We start from the raw sequence: 26,758 nt of genomic DNA, 5'->3' as shown, positions 1-26,758 counted from the left end.
ACTTAACGGCACCCATCAAGTAAGCGGATGATTTAATGTGATATATCTGCACAGTGGAATATCATTCAAGCAAGAAAAAGAAGGACATATAAGAGGTGTGTGGTTGCCCAAATGCAGAAGCAACCAAACCTTATTCAACGGGTAAATGGGTAAATAGCTGTGGCATGACCAGACAATCATATGTTATGTTGGGCTGAAGATACATGAGGAACCACACTATGAAAAGACATAACCATGAACTATGGTATAAAGACCACAGAAGGTAGGATTCCAACTGTATTGTGTGCTGGAAAAGGAACAGCCAAGAGACGGTGGAAGGATCAGCAGTTGCTCTGGATGGGGGAGGAGGGAGATCTTCAGAACAATGAAACTTTTCTGTCTGATACTTTAAAGGTGAAGACATGCGGTCATCAAAAGTCCCCAAAAGTGCAAAACCCATGGATAGGTTCAGCCTGGTGATGCACATTACTAATCTCAGTGCTTGAGAGGCAGAAGCAGGAGGCTCTCTGTGAGTTTGAGGTACTCCAGGTCTACATAAAGAGTATTGGCCAGCCAGGGCTGCATAATAAGTCCCTGTCTCAAAACAAAGTAAAATGCACACACACACACACACACACACACACACACACAGAGAAGGATATACATGTGTGTGCACAGACACACTCACACACCTCAAAGTTGAATCTCAGTTTAATCTATGGACTTCAGCTGATTGGCTCAGCCGGTCTATTCATTGTAACCACTGTGGCAATCTGGCGTGAGACACTGATGTTAAGTTATGGTGCCTAGGAGAGGCTGGTGACGGGGTAGTGTGAGAAACCTCTGCTTTCTGCTCAACTTAGCTATGAATGGAAAAGTGTGACCATCCCAGGAGGTGTGAGTTTTTAAAGATTTATTTATTTATTTTTGTTCTATACGTATGGGTGTCTGAGCATCACATGTGTGGAATGTCCTAAGAGACCAGAAGAGGATATTGAATTCCCTGGAACTAGACTTATATCTAGTTAGCTGCCATAGGGTGTTGAGATTTAAACCTGGGTCTGCTTAACCAAACATTAGGCAGAGCTCAGGGAATACTGTGGAGGAGGGGAGGACAGCTTGGAGGAGCCACAGGGCCCAAGGACACTGGGAGGACATGGCCCACACACTCAACTAACCAGGGCTCATAGGGACTCACAGAGACTGAACGGACAACCAGGAGCCTGACCTAGGTCCTCTGCAAATATGTCAAGATTGTGCAGCTTGGTGTTCTTGTGAAACTCCAGACAGGAGAACAGAGGCTCTCTTTTGCCTGCTCCTGGGACCCTTTTCCTCCTGCTGAGTTTGTTCGCTCCAGCCTTAATATCACGGAAGGTACTGAATCCTATTGCAACTTGATACTCCATGTTTGGTTGATATCCCCGGGAGGCCTACCTTTTTCTGAAGGGGCATAGAGGAGAAGTGAATCTGCGGGAAAAGGGAGGTGAAGGGAAGGAAGTGGGTGGTGGCGGGGAGTTCAATCACGATGTAACCTATGAGAGAAAAAAGGGGGAAAACAAAAAACCCTGGATCTCCTGGAAAAGTGCCTAAGAGCATGAGCCATCGTCCCCAGCCCAGGAATGACGATGTTTTAAAGAGACACTGGTGACCTTCTTGCTGGCTATTGGATTATTGGAAAAATGGACTCCAACGAATTAGTATTTCCCTGGGAATGTCATGTTGGGAAGGAAAAGACTGAAGCCTGGAGCCAGCCAGAGGGAGAAGTTGTCTTCCAGGAGGAGATTCCATTCAGCAGGTTCTGATCACTTGCCAGAGCTTCATGTAAGAGGAACCGGAACTAAGCCAGTGATGATGGGTGGGACCACACCTTGATCAGGACCGCTGAGTGTCTCATGCTTCTTGCATGAACCTCACGTCAGGACCCTGAAGGTTACTTGTTTGTTTAATTGGTCTACTGGGGCGGGGGTGGTGTGGAGAGGTGGGGTTGACTAAGCCTGGATTGCTGGAAGGCTATTAAGGATTCTGACCCTAACATCTCTGGTAAGGAAAATGGTCTAGCAAGTAAGTTTAAAACCAAAAGGAAGAAAGAAATCTACAACAGAGACAAGCCCTTTGACCAATATACTAGCTGATATGAGCTCGCCACCAAAGGCCACACACTGCCTGGTTATATTTGCATCAAATGCCCAGGAAGAACATGGGTTGGGAGACTCTGGGGAGTCAGTGCTTAAGGGAAAGAGGCTGGCTTGTTATTTTGCTTGATATAGCATCATTAGCCAGCCCAAGCTGGCCTTGAACTTTGAATTCTCGTGCCTTAACCTCCAGAGTGCCAGGATCAACAGAGTGTGCTACCATGCCCAGGAGAGGATGTCTTTTTAAGATGTAAAAATGTTCTGAAGTAGAGAAACTGTACATATCAGCGAATATCTAAAAAACAAGCAAAACAAAACAAAACCATGCATAAATTGTCTGGCATAAAAGCTATGTCTTAATAAAGTTGTTCTACGCAGAAATAATTAGTGTTAAGTAATTAGTCAGATCATTAGAATTGGAAGCCATTGGGGCTGAACCCCTCGGCAGCGTATAAAACTGCTGGAACTGCAGGGTAGGCCAGATGCCTGAGATGGTGGTCCTGTCTCTGGCCCTGAAAGGAGACGCGACATCCTGTACTGATTGCTGGTAATTACTGGATGGCCATTACAACCTCCTTCTGGGAGCCAATAAACTCAGTTGTTAGCAAGGCGCTTTCTGATAAAGAACAAAGGCAGACTGTGGCCCCTCCTGTCCGTCCAAGCAGGCCTATCAATCATCTGAACAGAAAAACATCCCTCAGGCAAGCTGTCTATGCTAAAGGCTTTAAGAAATGGTACAAAAATCCAACCTTAAAAACATGTGTACTTGGGGGCTGGAGAGACGGCTCAGTGGTTAAGAGCACTGACTGCTCTTTCAGAGGTCCCGAGTTCAATTCCCAGCATCCACATGGTGGCTCACAACCGTCTGTAATGGGATCCGATGCCCTCTTTTTGGTGTGTAGGAAGACAACTACAGTGTATTCATAAACCTGAAACAAATAAAAACTTCATTGAAAAGTGTATACTTACATATAGGTTGCTAAGACAGCACCTCCTATGTAAGCCCAGAGACCTGAGTTCAATCCCCAGAACCTACAGAAAGGTACAATGAGAAAGCCATAGACATACCCTGTACATATACACTAAACCTGTTTTAAAGCATAAAACTGTGGGTTGGCCATTGTCTACTCTCCCCCATAGCACTACCTGAGTTCATTGGCTGGTTCCGTTCCTTGCAATGCCCCGTTTTACTCTGATAAACTCTGTCTACACTGAGCTCAGTACAGTGAAATCCTTTCACTGAGGGCCCAGGGGAGTCCAGAGTGATACCCTACCAACAATAGGACCATAGTCTCTGAGAAGCCTGTTCCACTTATCTTCCTGGTGGCTGAGAGTCTGTCTGGGTAACCTCTGAGCCAGGCGTCTGTGCCCTAAGTGATGGACAATGGGTCCGATGTCTGCCAGGAGTTTTCATCCATATAAAACCATCTGGGCTTAGCTGCTGACAAGTCATCTGGGATGGGCATGTAGACAAGACACACGATCTCCATCAGAACACCGTGACAGAGATGGAGGGGACACCGCTGACTTGTCGCCTGAGTCAGCAAAAACAAGGACCTGAGAGAAAAAGCCAGCCACTCTGCCTTTATGTAAAGTACAATTTACGAGGCCTGTCTCCTGTCCCCAGGAGAGGCAGCCAACCCTGCCGTCTCCCTCCCCAGGAGACAACTGCTGGCCAAGGGCGTTCTCAGACCCACCAAGCCCACACCTGACCTCTCCAGTCTAAAAATCAAAAAGATATAGACAGATCGGCCTGGAAATGTCCCTGGAGGTCACCCAGGCTGACTTCTAGACCTTGCACTTCACAGAAAAACATCTGGGAAGACTTTCAAGGGTCACTCTGCTTTAACTTCACTAAGTTTGGACGACTTTCTGGGTTGGTGACGTAGCTCAGTGTACGGTGTTTGCCTAGCGTGTGTGAGACCCTGGGTTCATCCATAACACAAAAGAAACTATTAGTAAGAGGCAACATTTAAAATTGTAGGTGAATGTTCATGACATGTGTGTGTGGCGCTCAGAGGACAACTGTACAGTTGGTTCTCCGCTGCCACCTCAGGTCTGGGGATCTGACTGGGGTCCCAGGCTTGCCTGGCGAGCACCTTTACCCACTGAGCCACCTTGCTGGTCCAAAAGGCAAAGTTTCCTCTGTTTGACTCTCCAACTGACTGACTATTTGTCTAAATCAAGATCTTACTCTAGTAGCCCTGCCCTGGATCTCAATATATACACCAGGTTAGCCTGGAACTTGTAGCAATCCTCCTGCCTCAGCCTCTCAAGCACTGGGGATTATAAACACACACTGCCATGCCCAGGTAAAAGGTATATTTAAAAACTAATGTTATTTGATTAAAATGAACAGAATTGAGATGATAGAATGTCAGACGAAAGGAAAACAATCTGTAACAAATGAAGCAGGATTATTTTTTTTAAAGCGCCTTATTTCTTGTTACCCCCTCCTTCTTCCTCCCTGTAGTGAAAGTGCATGAATCATGGGTCATAGGTGAAGACTTCATTCTGTACCAGGAATAGCCTTGGGGCCCACACTAGAATCCATTTTCCGCTGGGTGCTAGGATTCTCTGGAAGCCGATTGATTCCAGGATCTTTTTTTGGTTTGTTTTGGCGTTTTTGAGAGAAGGTTTCTCTATGTAGCCCTGGCTGTTCTAGAACTTGCTTTGCAGACCAGGCTGACCTCAAACTCACAGAGATCCACCTGCCTCTGCCTCCTGAGTGCTAGGATCACAAGCAAGAACCACCACCACCCAGGCAGTTCCAAGATCTTAACAGCGAGCACACGCAGGTTTGGATCAGCTTCCCCGCCTCCTTGACTGCTGATTTTTACGAGTTCCTTGCCTTCTCCGAGTCTGAAGCCCCTTCTCTATAAACGAATTTGAATCTCAGAGTGGTTTTTCTCTTTCCAAGAGAATTATCACAAATTAAAAGACTGCAGTGCACAGTAGGGCCTGCCTTGAATGTTCCAAGTCCTCTGGTAAGGAAGCCCTCTCTCCATTCAACCATTCCATTTTTTTTTCTGCCATTATAGTTGATAAAAATTCTTTCCTAGATTTGGACAAATGCAGTTACTGATGTCAGATGTGCATCTTAGGGTCACTTAGAGCAAGTCTTATTCTCCTGTCATGTGACCATACAGCACAAGTGCTGGGACTTGTGCCACTAAACCCAGTTTGTAGAGCTTTTTGTTTTGTTTGCCTTTGCTATGTTGTCATTGTTGTTATTGTTGTTGTTGTTGTTGTTGTTGTTGTTGTTGTTGTTGAGACGGGGTCTTGCTTTGCAATCTTTCTTTCTTTCTCCCCGCCACCCCCCCCCCCAGAGCTGAGGACCAACCCAGGGCTTTGTGCTTTCTAGGCAAGCGCTCTACCACTGAGCTAAATCCCCAACCCCTTGCTTTGCAATCTTAACTGGCCTGGAAGTCACTGTGTAGACCAAGTTGGCCTCAAACTCATAAGGTATATGCCTACCTCCTCCTTCTGAGGACTAAGATTAAAGAGCTGTGCCGCCATGCCTAGCTGCTTAACTTACTTACTTACTTATTTACTTGAAACTGGATCTTACATAGCCCAGGCTAGTCTCAAACTTGCTATGTAGCTAAGGATGACTTTGAACTCCCAATCTTCCCCACCTCTACCTCCCAAAGGCTGGGGTTAAGAGTATTATATGTCACCATTCCTGGTTTACCCTGCCCATCTTAAGGCTTGTTCTTTTAGTCTCAGAAGGCAAGGGCACTTTGGACAGTCCCAAACGCAAGCCCACTTCTTATCCTTATTACCTTCGTGTACTATTGGCCAAAGCAAGTTTTGAGGTTATCCCAATTAGTTTTTATTGTCGACTCAATACAACCTAGGAAAAGGAATGCTCTGTCAAAAAGACTGTCCCAATCAGACTGGACTGACATCGTGTCTAGGAGATGCTTTTCTCAGTTGATAATTGATACAAAAGGGCTATGCCCACCATGGGCAGCACCATTTCTAGGCAGAAGAGCCTAGGCTGCCTAAGAAAGCTGAGTGAGCTGAGCAGAGAACAAGCTAGCAAGCAATGTTCCTCCATAGTTCCTGCTTGAGTTCCCTCAAAGGTGGGCTATGACCTGGGAGTGTAGGTTGAGATAAACCCTTTTCCCCACAAATGGTTTTGGTCATGTTGTCTAGCACAGTAACAGAAAAGCAAAGTAAAATAAAAATGAAGCCCCAAGGAAAAAAAAAAGCCAAAGTCAGAGAGTGGATGTCTCATTGTAGCCCTTAGACCCAAGTCAAAGGTCATAGTCAGCAAACGGTCTTGTGTAGCCCTTAACTACCAGCCAAAGACCACACCCAGAGAGTGGACGTCTCATGTAGCCCTTAGCTGGTGCTCTCCGTACACTGCCTCTAATTTCGTGCCCTGAAATTATAAGTGAGCATCACCAGGCCCTTCTGGCTTTTTTCTTTTCAATGGCAAAGGCAGGGAGGCTGCCCCTCTTCACCTTTTCACGGAGCTCTGCCCTCTGTTCTTTGACAGGCTAGCAGTTACCAGCTGGTGCATCTGAGGGATACAGAGCTGGGAAAAACCTCTCCATCTTGTCCTGGGGCATGGCCTTGGCCTCTACCACCTGACCATTGTTGATGAGGATTTGCTCCTGGGACTCGTCCTGCTGACTCACCTCCTCAGAGGAATACCCACGTCCTGACTGCATGCCCACTGGCCAGACAGCAGACCAGATGCTCACCAGGTGGTGCGGGATCAAAAGCACACCACCCATAGTTCACCACTGGTGTAATTGACAAGGGTCAGCCCGGGGAAGCTTCAGATAAACAGAGGCCAGGGACACAGATTGCTGCCTGGGTTGCTAGTGGAATGGCTGCCTCCCACCCCCGTGCCTCTGCAGAATGCTTTCTCCTCCATGCAGCCTGGAAGTCAGGCTTCACCTTCATCATCCTCCATTACCATGAACCAAGGACAAGTTTCCATCCCTGGACCATGCAAACCTTTAAAAACAAACATAGGTGAGCGGTAAAGTCAAGTATCCTTCACTCATGTCTGTCCCTCACTGGCTACAGGATGGCCTCAGATTTCTCATCCTCAGCCTGGTTGTCCTAAAACTCACTTTGTAGACCAGGCTGGCCTTAAATTCACTGAGATCTGCCTCCCTCTGTCTCCCGAGAGTGCCAGGATTAAAGGCGGCGCCACCACCTCCGGGCGGATGACTTAGACTCTGTCTTTAAACCTCAGTTTTCTCAACTGATGATGCCTATTTTCCAAATGTGTGTAGGTTGTGATTATCCCTACTGCTCCTGACTGTAACAGACTCATGGAGCAGCGGCATCCTGAATGTTCTACAGCCAGTGGAACGCAGAGGGTTAAGGATTCAGAACTGAGCCTCTCCAACAGAGGAGAAAATAGTGCCACTTCCGGTGCACTTGAAGGACAGATTGCTGGGGATGGAATTGCAATCGGGTCTCGGAGTGGGAGAAGTGATTGCTGCCCTCATTAATATTACTGCTGGCGAGGGCTGCGTGGTACTCAATCTGGTAATTGAGGTCCCAAATTTCGTTTTTTATCCAGATGCCGAGATTAATCGAAGTGGCTTCTTCAAATGAATTCTTCGGAGCTTTCGTTGTAAGCACGACGTCCGCTGGAGTTGATGTTAGCGGTTTCAGACCTGAGGGATCCGGAAGGGAAGGCCTATTGTCCGGTTTAGCTAGTGTAAATGTTAGGACGGTCAAGGTCAGGGCATCTCTGTACAGCTGTCAGCTCTGGTTTGACTCCAGGGACGCTTCGACCATGTGGACCCCTGGACAGCCACTCTGAGAAGACGTCGCAAGTCATGACCACAGTCGTGATGGGAGGCAATTAACTTTGGTCACTATGGAAATAGCAATAAAAACTAAAACTGCAAATCATAAGTAATCATCTAACAATACCTCCTGGTGGTGATCAGGGCGGGGCAATGACACCCATCTGTGATAAATATTTATCTACATGCATCGTGCACGTTACCCTTGAGTCTCTTCTGTTCCTACCAGTTGTATGCCTTACAGTTGGGCGTGGTAAGCAAAGTATTTTGCTAAGTACTGGGGGTCGCTCTGCCGAAGACCATGGAAACCTCTGGATCTATGGTCTGGTGCACACCACTCGTGTCTAGTGGCTAAATCTGCGGTGTTACAATACCTTGATTTGTGGGGTCCGAGTAGTTTTGGATAGTTAGTGTCAGAATTGAATTTGGTTATTGGACGCTCCATTGGCGTTACAGAATTGGAGAAGGGACTTGTAAATTCTATCAGTGTTTCCACGTAGGGATGCTATAGATTCACTGGTAAATCTGTCTCGTAGTATCTTTGTGCTTTTGTGACACCATTGTAACTAATATGGCTTTTGAAAAAATTAGTGTGCATACAACACACACACACACACACAAACACAGTCAGAGTACAACCTTCAGGAGTCAGTTCTCTCTTGCCATTATGTGGAATTCAGGTTACAAAGAGACTGTGTACAAGTCTCTTTGCCCACTGAGCATTCTCACTGGCCCAACAGGAATGTCTTAAAATTCACTTTCCAATTAGTTATTTGTTGGTGCATGAGAAGCTGGTCATTGTATTAGCTTCTCTTGGAGGCCTTGTTAGGCTGACTTAATACTCGTAGCTGATTTTTAGCTTATTTTTATTGTTGTTGGGTGTTTTAGATATATTTTAGGGGTGTGTGTGATGTGGGTGTACACTTATGCATAGGGTCTGTGGAGGCCAGAAAATGGCATCAGATCCCCTGAAACAGAAATTACTGACAGTTATGAGCTGCCTAATATGGATGCTAAGAAGCAAGCCCTGGTCTTCTGCAAGAGCAGCCGGTGACCTTAAACACTGAGCAACCTCTCAAGCTCTTGCACTTTTTTATACAGCTCCTGGGATTCCTTGTATACTCCAAACCATCAATGGATAAGGACCACTCACTGTTTGCCTAATTATCATAAGCCCTCTTGCTTGCTTTCTTTCTTCCTTCCTTCCTTTCTTTTTTTTTTTTTTTTGCCTTATTCTGTGAGACTCTGTTAAGTCACAATGATAAGAATAGATACACTCACCTGGATCTAATAAATAGATAAGAATTAGGAAGAGGTATCACAAAAGCACAGGATATTAGAAAAAAAAACCTATGCCTTCTTAGAGGGGAGGATGGACCACCAACCCCATACATATGTGGAAGCCAACTGGAAAAAAAATGCTAAACTCTTGAGGGATAAAATCACTAAGCAATCTAGGAGTAGAAGGAACCCAAATTAACCTTATATTTAAAAAACGGGGGGGTTGGGGATTTAGCTCAGTGGTAGAGCACTTGCCTAGCAAGCGCAAGGCCCTGGGTTCGGTCCCCAGCTCTGAAAAAAAGAATTAAAAAAAAAACAAAAAACAAAAAACAAAAAAAAACAAAAACAAAAACAAAAACAAAAACAAAAACAAAAACGGTGACTGAGCTGATCTTGAATCCCAGCACTTGGGAGACAGAGGCACAGGCAGTCTTTAAGAGTTTGAGACCAGGCTGGTCTACAAAGAGAGTCCAGGACAGCCAGAGCTCTGTTACACAGAGAAACCCTGTCTCCAAAAACAAAGACAAAAAACAAAAACAAAACAAAACAAAAAGAAAAAAAAAGGAAAGAAACATGGCTCCCAGTACTGGTGAGAAGGTGAAGTGAGTAAAGGAACTTACCACACAAACCTAGAGAGGACCAAACTACGCAATGTCATCCTCTGACCTCTGGATGTACATGCTATAACCCATGTGCCCACAGGCATACACCGAACACAGTAAATTAATAAAATTAAATTTTAAAAGAAAAGCTGTGTGTTACCTAAGCCTTGGGCAAAATACTGAAACATCTTGCTGCGACAGGGCTAAGTCCACCTGTGCTGGTTTGAATGCTTGGTCCCCAGTTAGTGGAACTGTTTGGGAAGACTGAGGAGGCGTGGCCTTGGAGGAGGTGCGTCACAGGAGTTGGGGTTGCTTTAGAGGCTTCAAAAGACAGTCTCAATGCTCTCGCTCCCTACCTCCTACATGTGGGTATTTTGCCTGTATGTTTCTTTTTTTTTTTTTCTTTCTCCACAAAGAATTTTTATTTGGGCTTGTCAGAACCACTGTGCTCACTAGGGTCTGTGGCCCAGAACCTGCTGACAGAGGTCATAGGCCAAACCAGGAAGGGATACCAGGGCACCGTGGGTCGCTGCTTTGCCTCTGCTGGGGTAGCTCCTCTTCCAGAGGGTCTGGAGAAGTGGGTTCCTTTTCTGGGAAAAGATCTGGGAAAGTGAAGGTCTGCCCGTGGGCCAGCTGCACGTAGGCCACTTTGTAGTCCGGTTTCTTGATCCTCACATTCTTATGGTCCCTCCTCCTGTTGGAGCCATGCTGTACCCGTGTGCGCACAGCAGCCACAGGAACGTTGTAAATCTGCTCAAGGTAATTTCGAAGGTCCACCCTGGTCATCTCCATGGGGATCCGGAATTGCACTGTATCTTCAGGCTGTGTGGTACCAGGCCGCACCAACTGAATGAAGAAGTTAGTTCGAAACACACGGAGCTGGGGGCCGCCCAGCTGGTAGAGGGGGTACAACACATTCCGCGCCATGGTAGCCGCACCTCCTGGTCCGCCTGTATGTTTCTATGCGCACCATGTGTATTCTTGGTGCCCTTGTAGGCTAGAGGACATCAGACCCCCTGGAGCTGGAGTTCTGAGCTGCCATGTAGGTGCTGGGAACTGAACCTGGTTCCTCTGAAGGAACAACCGGTTCTCTCAACCACTTGAGCCATCTCTCCAGTTCCCAATATTTTTTGTTTTTATGTGTATGGACATCTTACCTGCTTGGGCGTGTGTGCACCAGGTAGGTGTAAAACGTTCCTGCAGGCAGAGATTTCGAATGTGAGCTTCTGGATCGCAGGAGACTATCACAGTGGCAAGGAAATACACAAAATAGTGAAGTTTCAAACGCTGAGAAACCATGGAGGTGGCCGGCTGTCATGTGACCCAGGGAACTCAACGACCTTAACTCTTGTCCCAATCTGCTAGTCCCTTTTCAAGTGACATGGACTGAAGGAAAAAAAAGAAAGAGAGAGAGAGAGAGAGAGAGAGAGAGAGAGAGAGAGAGAGAGAGAGAGAGAGAGAGAGAGAACACAATGCCAAGCCCAGCATGGCCAAAAAAGACCTGGATCCTGTCTCCTCGTGCTCTTCCTACAAAATCCTGAGGGATGGAACTGACAGAAAGCAATGCCAGCCAGGTGCAAAGGACCCCATGTGACCCAGGTGGACCTGGTGATTACTGACAGGGGAGGTTCCATCCTCTCAGAGCTGTGATGAGACAAGGGAGTGGCTGTCGCCTCCACAGATCGAGTAGGGCTTCCCGGGAACTCTGGGGGCGGAGCTTGGAGCGCTCATCGCTCATCACCGAGTGAATAGGCAAAAACCAACGGCCCAGACCTTACTTCATCTCCTGAGCTGCCACCCTTTCCTCGGGCTCTGTTAACCCCACCCTCACATTCTCGGATGCTTAACTCATCTCTCTCCTCGGCTGCAGTGAAAATTTGTCTTGGTAGTTACAGCTTCGGCCAGATAGAAATCTCCAAGGGCTGGAGAGACAACAGAAGATTAAATGTCTGACCCAGAAACAGGAGGACTCAAGTTCAGAGTGCAGATCAACCAGCACCCACGTTTAAAAAGAAAAATGCTAGTGGGATTGGAGAGGTGGCTCATGGACTGAGCACCGATGCTCTTATAGGACCCAAGTTCAGTTCCCAGCTCCCAAAATAACATGACTCACAGCCACCTATAATTCCAGTTTCATAGGATAGGACACCGTCTTCTGGTCTCCCTAGGCAACTGCATACACGTGCAAAAACCTCCACGTGGACATACACAGACATAATTTAAGATGCATACATAAAATCTGGTGTGGTTGTATACATCTGTAACCATAATTCAAGGGCGGGGTGGGGCAGAGTCAAGCAGACACCCCAGAGCTCACTGGGCCAGGCAGTTTAGTCGATCGGAGAGTCCCGAGTTCAGTAAGAAACCATGACACAAACTATAAGGTATAAAGTGAATGGACACCTGATGCCAGCCTCTGGTCTCTCTGCTCACCCATACACATGTGCACCTACATGTGCACACACTTACTCAAACACACACACACACACACACACACACACACACACACACACACACACACACACTAATCAATTCATTAAAACATAAAATGTCCCAGTTGCTCAGTCTTGGCTTCTGCTAGTGATGTCATCTGTTCTAGACCTAGGTTCTGTCCTCCCGCCTGGTCATTTCTCTGGCTACTTTTAGGTCCCTGGTTTGGACTGTTCAATTCCTTGGTTCTGTCCACGCCCAGCTGAGAGATTAAATCAACCCTTCTCTCTCCCCCCAGCACTCGGGATGCCTCGCTACCACAGTCCACCCGTTTCTTGCCTTTTCCCTACCAGTGGTTAACAACACTGCCTTTATTTAAGTTGATCAGCCCTCCAGGGAGTGTTCCTGCCCCTGTAAATTAATGGGGCCAGACAAGGTCACGGATGTGGTCTGCAACAGCCCACAGACCTATTTAGAACATACAATATTTATTTTATTTAGGTGAGCATTTTAAATTGGGCGCATCTACATTAAAGTCTTGAGCTCCATCTTCTCTGGGAAACCAGGGCAGCTTGGTGGAGCCGAGGCATAGAGAGACGTTTCTGTTTTACCTCCCTAGTACGGTAAAGCAGCAGTCACAAGCCCCCCTCTTTATTTCTTCAGTGATGAATCACAGATAAGAGTTCATCATCCAGAGTTAGAGGGACGGCTCCGTGGTTAAGAGAGTTTGCTGCTTTTGTGGAGGACCTGAGTTCGGTTCCCAAAGACCAACTCGGTAAGCTGAGTATTACTCCAGTTCCAGGGGGATCTGTTGTCTCTGGCCTACCATGGGCATCCACACATCCACACATGCTTGTGCATCTCCACAACGCGCACACACACACACACACACACACACACACACACACACACACACAAGTACACACTTAAAAGATAATATTTCATCATCATAGGGCAAGGGTATAGCTCACTGTCTTTACTCATGCCGAACTTACCCACTGGTGCACACCTTTACTCCTAGCACTTTGGAAGCAGAGGCAGGCAAGTCTGTGAGTTCGAGGCCATCCAGAGCAACATGGGGAAATCTATCTTGGAAAAAAAATGTTTATTCATCATGAATAAGGCCCTGACTTCCAGAAGGGGTGTGGACAGAAAGACTAGTTAAAGATTTCGCTTTGCTAAGGCAGGGTGTGGCTCATTGCTGGTTGGAGGGCTTGTCTAGCCTGGATAAGACCCTGGGTTCTATCCCTAGCAATGGAAGTTGTGCATGGAACTGGGAAAAAAAATTTAGTCATCCTTAGAAATAATTAATGCCAGTTTTCTAAAAAGTACTGTTGCTTTTAGGCTCTACCGAGAGAGCACCTCCTCCCCAGCAGCGAGCCGGGGACAGCAAACGCCGACATTGAAAACACATTTGCAAGGTAATCCAACTGAACATTGACTTCTGAACAGCACCGTGAGTACCTGGGCAAATCCTACCCACCTCCAACCATTTAGGCAATTTCAAACACATTTCCCGTGCATAATTATGTGAGGACCTTGGTCGTAAAACATGCCGCTGAGAACTTCGGCGAAATCAGCACAGATTAGTATTTGTAAGAAAAATGCCTCCGTGCCAGGTAGGCCCATCAGCAGCTTCTCAATGAGTTTCCAGTCTGCCATTTCCCACCTACCCAGTGGGCTCCAATCAGCTCACCCACGGGTCTCTGGGAAAACCATAGAGAGCAAGCATCCAGCCCCAGAAGGGAACTCAATTAGCATCTAGCTGGAACTGAGCAGAATGACTCCCAAACCTCAGAAGTTTGAACTTGAAAGCAAAAGTCAGTATGTGGCTGAACAGTAGGGAAAGGAAGGGGTCCTTCATTTTCTATCAGGAACCTGCCCCTGGCCTCACCTCCCTGGTGATAAGAACGGTGCAGTGTTTCTCTCCCGGGTCTGCACATTAGTACATTTAGGGGCTTTTAAGAAAAAAATGCCTATACTTGGACAATTGAAGACCGATCCAGGCAGACCTTCAGCGAGATCCAGCTGACATGGCGTGCATATGTCCGTGCACATGCACACGGGTGCATATGGAAACCAGAGTTGATGTCAAGTGTCTCCCTCAATCCCGTCTCCATGGTTATATTTTTGTTTGTTTGGTTGGTTGGTTGGTTGTTTGGTTGGTTGGTTGGTTTTTTGTTTTGTTTTGTTTTGTTTCTTGAGACAGGTTCTCTCACTGAACCTGGACCTTACTAATTTTGGCTCTTCCTGGCCAACAACCCCAGGGATCCTCATGCCGGTCTCCTTGGTGCTGAGGCTACAGCACCTGTAATTGCCAGAACTAAGACTGCCGCCACACCTGGCTTTTTATGTGGATGCCGGGGGCTGAACTCAGGACACCATTCTTATGCTGCAAGCATTTTACCCAATGACCCTTCTCCCCAGCTTCTCATAAGGGATTTTTAAGTACTTGGGTGGCTCCAATGTGCATCCAGGGCTGAGAGCTGTTGACCTATCATGGTTCTCAAAGTGTGGTCATCGTAGCAAGAGCATCATGGGAAAGAATGAGAGATAAAGGCAAATCCCTGGCCTCATCCTCACAGAGTCAGAACTCATGGAGGCCAGGAATGGGTTTTTAGCAGTATTGCAGGTGATCCTGATTTGTGCTTGTCTTAGTCAGGGTTTCTATTTCTGAACAAAACATCATGACCAAGAAGCAAGTTGGGGAGGAAAGGGTTTATTCAGCCTATTTTTCCACATTGCTGTTCATCACCAAAGGAAGTCAGAACTGGAACTCAAGCAGGTCAGGAAGCAGAAGCTGATGCAGACGCCATGGAGGGATGTTACTTACTGGTTTGCTTCCCCTGGCTTGTTCAGCTTGCTCTCTTATAGGACCCAGGACCACCAGCCCAGGAACGGCACCACCCACAATGGGCTGGGTTCTCCCCCCTTGATCACTAATTGAGAAAATGCCTTACAGCTGGATCTCATGGAGGCATTTCCTCAACTGATACTCCTTTCTCTGTGATAACTCCAGCTTGTGTCGAGTTGACACACAAAACCAGCCGGTACAGTGCTTAAATGTCAAAACCACTGAGGTCGCAGCTTCAGTGAGACTCTGGTTCCCATCCCAAATCTACCACATGATTCTGTAACTGGGGGCAAGATAAGATTCAGTTCATACCTCTGTGAAATGGGGTGAACATTTCAATGCAGCACTGCACCTGGAAGCTATTATCTACTTCAGCTCCCCATTTTTCTCCGTGCACAGTCCCTGACCCTGTCCATTCTGCCACTGTCATGGGCTCCTAGTCCTCATTGCCCCTCTGAGGGATGTAAAAATCCTGTCTGAGGCCTGAGAATACACCCAGGGTGATGCGGTTCTGATTGGAAAAACATCGCTGCCCATCAAATAGCTGTGTTAGCTCACCTCACAGACTCTGAGAGGTGGGGGGAGGGGGGAAGGAGAGAACAAGCGTCCCTCACACCTAAGTCCTGAGTTGCGTGAGCTTGTGGATACCTCCTATGTCAACCTGGTTGGAACAAAGGGCCAGAGTTGGGGGCCTTGCCTATTCTAAGGTCCCTGCCAACCAACAAAAGACATTGAGCTTCTTGTAATATATTCCAAATAATGGCAGCCTGAGAGTGGGGGCCCAGAGGTTGATGAATACTGCAGCTACCAACCATAAAGAACATGGATTTAGAAGTGGAGGCACATGGATCTGGAGCTCAAGGTCTAGCCTCAGCTACAGAGCAGGACCAAGTCCATCCTGAGCTACATGACACATAACACCCTGTCTCCAAAAAAAAAAAAAAAAAAAAAAAAAAAAAAAAAACAAGAATGTAGTGAGAGAGGGGACTAAGGTACAGTGACACAGATGTCACCCACACAAGTGACACGTAAAGACACCATGATGAGGCTCAGTGTGTTATTCAAGAACCTTAATTTTTTTTATTTAGACCCACTGAAGATGGCTCAGTGCATAAAGGCTTTTGCCACCAAGCCGGACAACCTGATTTAGATCTCCAAGATCCATGTGGTAGAAGGAGAGAGCCAAGCCCCACAAGCTGTCCTCTGACCTTCACACGCCATGGCACATACATAAAATAAACAAAATTGATTTAAAAAGTACCAACCAGGCTTGGTGGTTCTCACCTTTATTCCCAGAAGTACTCTGGAGCCAGAAGCAGGCAGATGTCAATGAGTTCAAGGCCAGACCGGTCTAAATAGAAAGACCCTGTCTCAGAAAAAGAAAAAATAAAAAAATTGGGTACAAAAGATATGGTCCCTCATTCCATTGGCTTTATCCCTGCGTCACATTAGGTATTTTGTTTGCTTGTTTCTTTGTGACAGATCCCATGCATACGGGCTACCTTTGAACTTGCTGCTCACTGGGTAGTCCTTTCCTTGGACTCCGGATCCTCCCACTTTCATCTCTTAAGTGCTGGAGAGAGAAACACACACACACACACACACACACACACACACACACACACACACAGAGAGAGAGAGAGAGAGAGAGAGAGAGAGAGAGAGAGAGAGAGAGAAAGTGCAGACTTAAGGTAGGAGGATTGCGATGAGTTCTAGGCTAACCTTGGATTCATATCAACATCTGCCTCAAAAACAAAGCCAGGTCCCTGATAAATTATGTCATGATTGGGCCTGGAGAGATGGCTCAGAGGTTCAGATCACTGGCTACTCTTCCAGAGGACCCCGGTTCAAATCTCAGCACCCACATGGCAGCTCATAACTTCCTATAACTCCAGTTTCAGGGGATCCCAGACCTTCACACAGACCTTCACGCAGACATACAGCCAAAACATGCATGCACATGAAATACAAATAAATAATTTAAAAAATAACAGTATGATTCAAGTCACTAAATACCTACTGATTATATATATATATATATATATATATATATTTAGTCTTTAATGCAACCGAGGCCTGTTTTCAGCAGCGATGCTCACATGCACACACTTGTATTATGCACCTGTACCTGCACACACTGCACGTACAAACAGCCAATACTAGCCACTTGTCTCCTGGCTATGCCACTGGAGTCCAGTTCAGAGCATTATGCTGTAGGAGATACACATGAATTTAGGACTCTGTGCAAGTGATGCCCTTGGATCAGTTTTCCCTTACAAATGCAGGGTTGAGAAGATGGGAGATAATAAATATTAGACACCTGGCACAGAGACAGAGTCATAGTCAACAGAGACCCAGAGGCTGCTGGGACGCCAAGCTCAGGGCTGTGCTTGGACACAGGGGAGCAGCCCTAAGTGCCCACTGAATGGAGTACAGCAGTCTGAGGGATAGATGTCTGCATATATTTCCCAAGGTTCACAGGGTGTCCTTGTCCCAGGTGGCCACCCCCTCCCTCCTGTCTCCCTCTGCCTCATTCTTTCCTAGTGTAGCTTCTCTTCTCGAGACTTCGTTACAAACTAGTTGAACTGCCTGGGCACGTGAGGCAGGTGAGGAGACGATAGGGTCCCCAGTCCCTGAGACTCCCTGGGGACTCACACGGAGTTCTCTTGCCCGAGGGGATCCTGGTGACCAGGATGTGACTCAGTCCCCACGGACAGACATCCTCTTCAAACTCTAAGACCTCAAAAAATAAAATAAAGACTTGACAGATCTCTAAAACACTGCATTCATGGACTGAAAAGGGGTGACAAGTTGGAGAGTTAAGAGCACAGGTCACTCTTCCAGAGGACCCAAGGGCCACAGAGTCCACATGGATGGCTCACAGCTGCCTGTGACTCCAGCTGCCAGGGACCCAACGCCTCTGAAGGGATCAGAACCCACATGCACACACACACACACACACACACACACACACACACACACACACACACACACACAGAGGATAAAAATAAAACAACCATGAAACAAAAGAAGATAAGTAGTCATCCTACAAGTTTAAATGCATATTCCATATCGTCAGAGCTTACCATTGCTCCATGAGAAACCATGAATAGCTTCACAGATGCCATGTACCAGAAGACAAGACAGACACAAAAGAGCATCACTGTATTATTATCTCATTGATGCGAAACCTGATCAGGCAAAACCAACCAGTAACAATGGCAGCCATAACGCAGAGGGTTATTATGTGTTGAGGATATGGGTGCTCAGAAGGGACATGAGAAGACAACGTGAGTGCCAGAAATAGCCTAACCTAAATAGCGATGTGTGTGTGTGTGTGTGTGTGTGTGTGTGTGTGTGTGTGTAATAGATACATACACACAGATGCACACATATACAAAAACTAAAATAAATATCTGTACAAATCAATAATTGTTAAACAAGAAGTTGGGAAGCTGGCTCAATCAGGAATGGACTTGCCACGCGAAGGGTAAAGACCTGAGTTTAGATCCCCAGGACTCAGATTGGATGTGGCAGCCCTTCCATAATCCCAGCACTCAGGAGGCAGAGACAGGACGGTCCCCAAGGCTCACTGGCCAGCAATCTGGCTGATTCACAGAGAGATTCATGGGGTGGCCAAGATGGTGCAGCAGTAAAGACACTAGTCCTGCAGTCCTGGTAACATTAGTTTAAAGGTACAAGGAAAGAACCAACTCCAGAAAGTTACCCTTTGACCTCCATGTGCATGATGTAGCAGAAATACAGAGACGCACAATAATAAATAAAAAATTTAAAGGTAGAGAGAAATAAGGAAGACATCTGGTGTTGTCCGCTGGTCTGGGCGTATGCATACTCACACGCATGTGCAAGCAGACACACACACAAACGTACATACACTCCAATAATTTATAGAAAAAAAATTAAACAACGGTTCTTGCATTTTGACTTCCCACAAATGTAAGAGCTGGTCCTGGAGGTGTCAGAGAGTGAAGGTAACCACCACACCTCCAGGACCAGCCTGAGCCAGTTACAGCTCAGCTCCCTGTGAGGGGAGGCATGGAAGCCAACTGCTCGATCTCCGATCTCCGTGCCTCGGTTTCCAGCCAGTCACGTGGAGGTAATGGCAGGACCACCCAGAAGGTATTTAGAGAATCCCACCGACCCTCAGCTCTGGGCTTGGCCCATGGCGTGTGCTTGGTGTGGCACATTGCTTACACGTATGACGAAGGTGGGTATAGACGTAGGGGCCTAGCTGTCCAGGCCTTCACATTCCAAGGGGGCCTGGGATTAATTCCGCACATCCTGCTCACTCCCTCTGCAGTGCCCGATCTGACACCAGCTGCATCCTTACACACCAGGACAGAGTGTGTCATCAGCTTGTGAGAGCCTGGCCCCAGCCAGCAGACAGGGTCTGAAATGCTAGAAGGTAATACATCAGCTACGAGTTATCTAGTCCATCTTTGATTTGGGCTTCACTGAAGCATGGCCGATGTTTGGTTATCTTGGGCCCTGTAAGGCTCTCCGGTAAATAGACTTTTGGAGAGAGAAAAAAAAAAAAGACCTGTCTTGGAAAAACTGAAAGAAATCTCACTACAGCAAGAGTGCATCTTCTCTGTAGCCCTTCCCCAAAAACATGGATGGGTTGGGGGGCTGGGAAATGCCCAAGAACAGCCTGGTTGCTCATGTTTGAGTTCCCTCTTAGTTCACCTTTGGGAGCCCCAGTGTGTGCGCCTACAAATCAAACCGGAAGTCCAGCCCCTATGGCTGTGGTGTGGGGTATAGACATGGGGGGAGGGCAGGCCGGGGGGGGGGGAGGCACAAACTTTGCTTGCAAGTACCCAGTGAGCACACACACACGCACACATGCACGCACACACACACACACACACACACACACACACACACACACACACACCAGTGGATGCAGACCTCTTCTATGGAAGCTTCCAGAGGTCCATAGAGATCCACAAGTCACACCAGTGAGAAGTCACGAACTACAAAAAAAAAAAAGTCAATGAACTAATCCTTTCAATCTTTCCCATCCAAAGAAGTTGACCACAGACCTCAGGGTCATTTTAACATGATAGCCAGAGAGGAATTTTATAGTCAGTGAGTTCTAATCGCACCAATACGGAAGGAACTCAGTGAAGGCAGTTGACCTGCCCAAGGTCACGCAGCAAAACAAGGTGAGCTGAAAAGATCGCTCGGTGTTTTCTGCTTTGTGCCGTCCTGCCCTGCCCGCTCCTGCTACACCCGCTTCTCTCTTCTGCACCGATGGGCTTTCTCCCAGGCCCATCAGACTCTTGGCCACGTTCTACCAGAGATCCATTTTTCTTACTGAATCAGGCCGCCATTTGGTCCTGAAAACCTCATAAGTCTTCAATGGATGAGCAGACCCCTTAATCTATTATCCCAGAGCCCTATTTATATATGTTTATCCATATGGCTATATAAATAGGGCTCTGAGACATATACGTGGCAGGTTATTGCTGTAGCATGGTTGTTCTCCCCAAGAGGAAAACAAAGATGATGAACGGCAAAGGCTCTTTCCCGGGCACAGGCTCCCGGCTGATTTATTAAGAGCTAGGGCGCAGTCACATGCTCTGAAGTACAGAATCTATTGCAAAGGGATGCGAGAACAGAACGCTCTGAGCTCCAGACACCAGACAAACGTAGGCTTTGGATGGAAGATACTAGGAGCCTGAGAGCAGTCACTCCTTAGCACCTGCCACTCCCGGGACACAAACCCATTGTCTTTTGTGGGTGTGTATACACATGTATATTGTGTGTATTTGTGCATAAACATGTGTGTACATGTATGTGGAGGACATCTGGTATCTCCCTCAATTGCTCTCCATATTTTTTTAAACTTTTAAAAAATTATTTATTTATTTATTTATTTATTTATTTATTTATTTATTTATTTATTTATTATGCCTGCATGCCGGAAGAGGGCATCAAATCCCAGGATAGATGGTTGTGAGCCACCATGTGTTTGCTAGGAATTGAACTCAGGACCTCTGAGAGAGCAGTCAGTGCTCTTAACCTCTGAGCTGTCTCTCCAGCCCCTGCATCCCGTATTTTTATTATGTTATGGTTGTGTTGAGATTGGTCTCAGTACATGGAGTGCACTATGTAAACCAGGCTGGACTCGAACTCATAGAGATCTACCTGCCTCTGCCTTTTAAGTGCTGGAACTAAAGGGATGCACCACCATACTGGCTGTTGAGCTTTGGTTTTGGAGTCAGGGTCTCTTGCTGAATCTGGAGCTAGACCGGCTGGCCTTCAGGGTTTCCCTGAACTCCACTGGGATCGCATGTGTGCCCCAGCGTTTCACACGTCTCTGGGGACGAGACTCAAGTCTTTACCAGTCATCTCTTTCCCTAGCTCTCCCAACGCTCATTTTCTTCTGGTTGTAAGTTTAAGTTAAAAAACAATTACCAGAACAAGGGCTAGAGAGATGGCTCAGCAGTTAGGAACACTGGCTGCTCTTCCAAAAGATCTGGGTTCAATTCCCAGCACGCACATGGCAGCTCACAACTATATGTAACTCCAGTGCCAGGACATCTAACACCCTCATGAAGACATACATACAGGCAAAACACCAATGCACATAAAATAATTAAATAAATCTTTTTTTTAATTAAAAGAGAGGGAATTCATTTATTTATTTATTTGAAAGAAGGGGCATCCAGTCTATCATGTCAGGAAAGGCAAGACGGCAGGAGCTGCAGACAGCTGGCTACATTGCATCCGCAGTCAGGACACAGAGAGAATGGGTGTCTTGACTACGGTTTCCATGGCTGCAACAAAACACTAAGACCCCCCCAAAAAAGTTGGAGAGGGGACTGGAGAGATGGCTCAATGGTTAAGAGCCCTGACTGCTCTTCCAGAGGTCCTGAGTTCAAATCCCAGCAACCACATGGTGGCTCACAACCATCTGTAATGGGATCTGATGCCCTCTTCCTATGTGTCTGGGAACAGCTACAGTGTACTTATATAGAATAAATAAATAAATCTTTAAAAAAAAAGTTGGGGAGGAAGGAAAGGGTTTATTCAGCTTACACTTCCAGATCATAGTCTTATCACTGGAGAAAGTCGGGACAGGAACTGGAACCTGAAGGCAAAAGCAGATGTAGAGGCCATGGAGGGATGCTGCCTACTACCAGGCTGGTCATGGATTGATCAGCACCACCCACCACGAGCTGGGCCCTCCCCCACTGATCACTAATTGAGAAAATGCCTTACAGCTGGATCTCATGGAGGCATTTCCTTAGCTGAGGCTCCTTCCTCTCTGATGTCTAACTTGTGTCGAGTTGACACACAAAACTGGTCTGGACAACAGGAGTTGAAACTGGGCTATAAAGCCTGAAGGCCCACCCCTAACTGACTGATTTATTTATTTATTATATATAAGTACACTGCAGCTGTCTTCAGACGTACCAGAAGAGGGCATCAGATCCCATTACAGATGGTTGTGAGCCACCATGTGGTTGCTGGGATTTGAACTCAGGACCTTTGGAAGAGCAGTCAGTGCTCTTAACCTCTGAGCCATCTCTCCAGCCCAAGACTTCACTTCTTAAAGATACTATAACCTTCCCAAATAGCACCACTAGCTGGGGTCCCTATCTTAGTGAGGGTTCCATTGCTGTGAAGAGACACCATGACCAAGGCAAGTCTAATAAGAACAACATTTAATTGGAGATGGCTTACAGTTTCAGAGGTTCAGTCCATTATCAACAGGGCAGAAAGCATGGCAGCGTGCAGGCAGGCATGGTGCTGGAGAAGGAGATGAGAGCTCTACATTTTGATCAGAAAGCAGCCGGGAGGACACTCTATATCCACCCTGGGTGGAGTTTGAGCATAGGAGACCTCAGAGCCCACCTACTCAGTGATGCACTTCCTTCAACAAAGCCACATCTTGGGGGCTGGAGAGATGGCTCAGTGGTTAAGAGCACTGACTGCTCTTCCAGAGGTCCTGAGTTCAAATCCCAGCAACCGCTTGGTGGCTCACAACCATTTTTAATGAGATCTGATGATCTCTTCTGATGCTACGGTGCACTTATATGTAATAAATAAATAAATCTTTAAAAACAAACAAAAAAACCAACAACAACAACAAAAAAAAAGCCACATCTACTTCAAGAAAACCACACCTCCTCATAGTGCCCTTTGGGCCAAGCATTCGAACACGTGAGTCCTTGGGGACCAAACCTATTCAAACTACCATAGTCCCTGTGTGCAAACACACGGACCTTTGGGGGATGTTTCACCCTCAGACCAGGTAATAAAAACCTGGGTCCAGTCATTGCCAAAGGTGGACTGTAAGGTTGGGTGCTAAGGAGGAGAGTAAGCATCCACGTACATAAAAATCATCAGGGGTTAACTGGGGATGAGTGTGCTGACCATAGACCCATGGAAGACAGTCATGGCAGCAAAGGCCTGTAATCCCAACTACTCATGAAGCTAGAGCTGCAGGGCCACAAGATCAAGGCCAACCTAAGCAACTTAACTAGACCTTCTTAAAACGATTTTTAAAAAGGGGCAGATGAGATGGCTCAGTAGGTATACAATGCTTGCCGTGCAAGCCCAAAAAAAAAAAAAAAAAAAAAAAAAAAAAAGTTGACCTCTGAGGGGTTGGGGATTTAGCTCAGCGGTAGAGCACTTGCCTAGCGAGCGCAAGGTCCTGGGTTCGGTCCCCAGCTCCGAAAAAAAGAAAAAAGAAAAAAAAAAAGTTGACCTCTGACCCTACACATTGCCTGCGTGCCCCACCCCCACATACATATACAGTCACCTAAGAATTTAAAATTTTTTTTTTTTTTTTTGGTTCTTTTTTTTCGGAGCTGGGGACGGAACCCAGGGCCATGCGCTTTCTAGGAAAGCGCTCTACCACTGAGCAAAATCCCCAACCCCAAGAATTTAAAATCTTAAAGTTACATTTGTGTGTGTGTGTGTGTGTGTGTGTATACACATGTACACGGATGTCTCACAGCCAACACTCATGTAGAAGTCAGAGGCCAAGTTTCAAGACACAGCCATTTAAGCTGTTCTATCCACTGAGCTGTATAGTTTGCCCCCAATCATAACTCCTTAATTAGAAAAATTAAAGAGGGGCTAGGGATACAGCTCAGAGAGGGATGTCAGACACTTACAATCTCAGCACTCAGGACATGGAGCAGAAGCATCAGGAAATCAAGGTCATCCTCAGCTTCGTAATGAGTGTATGGCCAGCCTGGGCTATGTGAGCCCATCTCAAAGCAAAGCAAAACAAGTCCTATTTTAAAAATACTTCAGCCGGGTGGTACTGGCAGTGCATGCCTTTAATCCCAACACTCAAGAGACAGAATCAGGCCTATCTCTGAGTTCGAGACCAACTTGGTCTACAGAGTGAGTTCCACAATAGCCAGGCCTACACAGAGAACCCTGTCTAGAAAAAAAAAAAAAAAAACAACTAATTTTAAACAACTTTAAAACTGTTTCACACACACACACACACACACACACACACACACACACACACACACACGTGCGTTGTGCACTCATGTCCTTAACAAATGTCAGCCTGCAGACTTGAATTGCCCTAACGTAGTATCTATTACCTCTGTTCTCGGAACTCAAGGGGCCTGAGACCACAGGCTGTTCAAATCTGCTGCCATTTTTCAATGGCTTGGTTAGGAAAGGCAAGATTTCTCTCCATATTGTGAGATCAAAGCGGAGGGTAGCAGTAATTTGTTGGTTGAAGGAGCTCCCCGCCATCCATAGCCGGGGCCGTGGTTTTTTATTTGTCCATTTGTGAAATCTATTCACGGATACCATCACGGCTTGGAGAGAAAGCTTTTCTTGGTAGTGATTTCTATTTGCAGAAAAGTGGCAGCTTCTGAGTGAGCTTCCCCAGGATCGTTTCCTCCCAACCTTACCACTGAACGGAAGCTCAGCCCAGCCCTCAGGCCCGGGAGCCCCCCCCCCCCCGTCACTGCCAAAACAGGAACTAATCCCCCATAATTTCTTCAGATTTCACAGCTTTCCCACTGAGGGCCTTACTGATCTCAGAGTCAAACGCAGGCCGTCACATTGCATTTAATCCAATCTACGTTTTCATCCGTCTCAATAATCTTCATCTAGTAGATAAATTCCCACACACACCAACGTACACATTTGTTTTACTTCTAACTTACTTTTATTTGTTGTGGGCTGAGGTCAAACCTCATGCATGTTAGGCAAGTGCTCTACCATTGAGCTACACTCCTAGCCCAGGAGACTGAACTTAACAATAACAAAATATTAACTTTGTTTTTCATAAAGGAGTTTGGGAAGCTTTCTCTCTTTTTTTTAATATTTATTTATTTTGTATATGAGTACACTGTACACTGTAGCTGCCTGCAGACACACCAGAAGAGGGCATCGGATCCCATTACAGATGGTTGTGAGCCACCATGTGGCTGCTGGGAATTGAACTCAGGACCTTGGGAAAAGCAGTCAGTGCTCTTAACCACCGAGCCATCTCTTCAGCTCGAGAAGATTTCTTTGAAGAAAGAAAGAAGGGACATAGTATACTTGTTTAAATAAATGTATTCACTATGTATGGTGGCAAAAGTCTTTAATCCCAGCATTCTAGAGGCAGAGACAGGTGGATTTCTAATAAGTCAAGGCTAGTCTAATAGCATAAATAAATAAAAGTATAATAGTATAAATAAAAATAAATTAAAATGTTTGTTTAAGGGCTGGAGAGATGGCTCAGTGGTTAGGAGCACTGACTGCTCTTCCAGAGGTCCTGAGTTCAATTCCCAGCAGCCACATGGTGGCTCACAACCATCTGTAATGGGATCCGATGCCCTTTTCTGGTGTGTCTGAAGACAGCTACAGTGTACTCATATAAATACAATAAATATTAAAAAAAAAAAAAGTTTGTTTACCACTAGATGGTTTAATGTCAACTTGACAAAAGGCAGAGTCGTCTGAGAGGAAGAACCTCATTTAAGAAAATGCCTCCATCAGACTGGGCTATGGGCAAGCCTGTGGGGCATCAGCTCCTGCCTCCAGGTTCCTGCCCTGCTTGAGTTCCTGTCCTGACTTCCTCCAGTGATGAACAGTGACACGGAAGTGTAAGCCAAATAAGTTCTTTCCTCCCCAAGTTGCTCCTGCTCATGGTGTTTCATCACAGCAATGGTCACCCTAAGACAACACCCATCCTTCTGTCCATTCACTTTTGCAGTGGTGGGATTAGAACCTAGGGCCTTTGGTGGTACACACCTGGAGTCCCAGCACTCCAGGTCCGCCAAGGCTCCAAACACTTTCCACCGCGTTTTCAAGAGACTGCTGCTAGGCGTGGTGACACACTCTGGTAATTCAAGTACAAGTTCACCACCATTCTGGTCTACATAGCAAGTTCTAGTCTATATAGCCAGGCCTATATCGTAGGACCATATCTATATCTACAGTTACATCTATCTCTATTATAACTATATCTATATTATAACTATATCGTCTATATCTGTATCTATATCTTCTTTATCACCTATATCTATCTATATCAGAGAGAGAGAGAGAGAGAGAGAGAGAGAGAGAGAGAGAGAGAGAGAGAGAGAGAGAGAAACAGATTTCAACCAGGCCAGCTGAAAGCACCTGTAATTCCAGCTGCTCAGGAGACTGAAGCAGGAGATTCTTTGTTTGAGAACAGTCTGGGAAATTTAGCAACAA

The 26,758-nt window shown here is 46.4% G+C and overlaps 1 protein-coding gene across 1 annotated transcript; it reads right to left on the bottom strand.

Moving 5' to 3' along the window:
• Positions 1-10,180: 10,180 nt before the first annotated feature.
• LOC116909186 (39S ribosomal protein L23, mitochondrial-like) lies at positions 10,181-10,704 on the bottom strand. The gene has a single exon (XM_032912677.1). The coding sequence runs from the start codon at positions 10,702-10,704 to the stop codon at positions 10,264-10,266; it is 441 nt and encodes a 146-aa protein (XP_032768568.1). The 3' UTR covers positions 10,181-10,263.
• Between the last annotated feature and the right edge of the window lie 16,054 nt (positions 10,705-26,758).

The sequence above is a fragment of the Rattus rattus genome, chromosome 9 (genome assembly GCF_011064425.1).
Source record: "Rattus rattus isolate New Zealand chromosome 9, Rrattus_CSIRO_v1, whole genome shotgun sequence".
NCBI lineage: Eukaryota > Metazoa > Chordata > Mammalia > Rodentia > Muridae > Rattus > Rattus rattus.
Note: the sequence above shows the minus strand (reverse complement) of the source record. Positions and strands in the feature narration are given on the sequence as shown.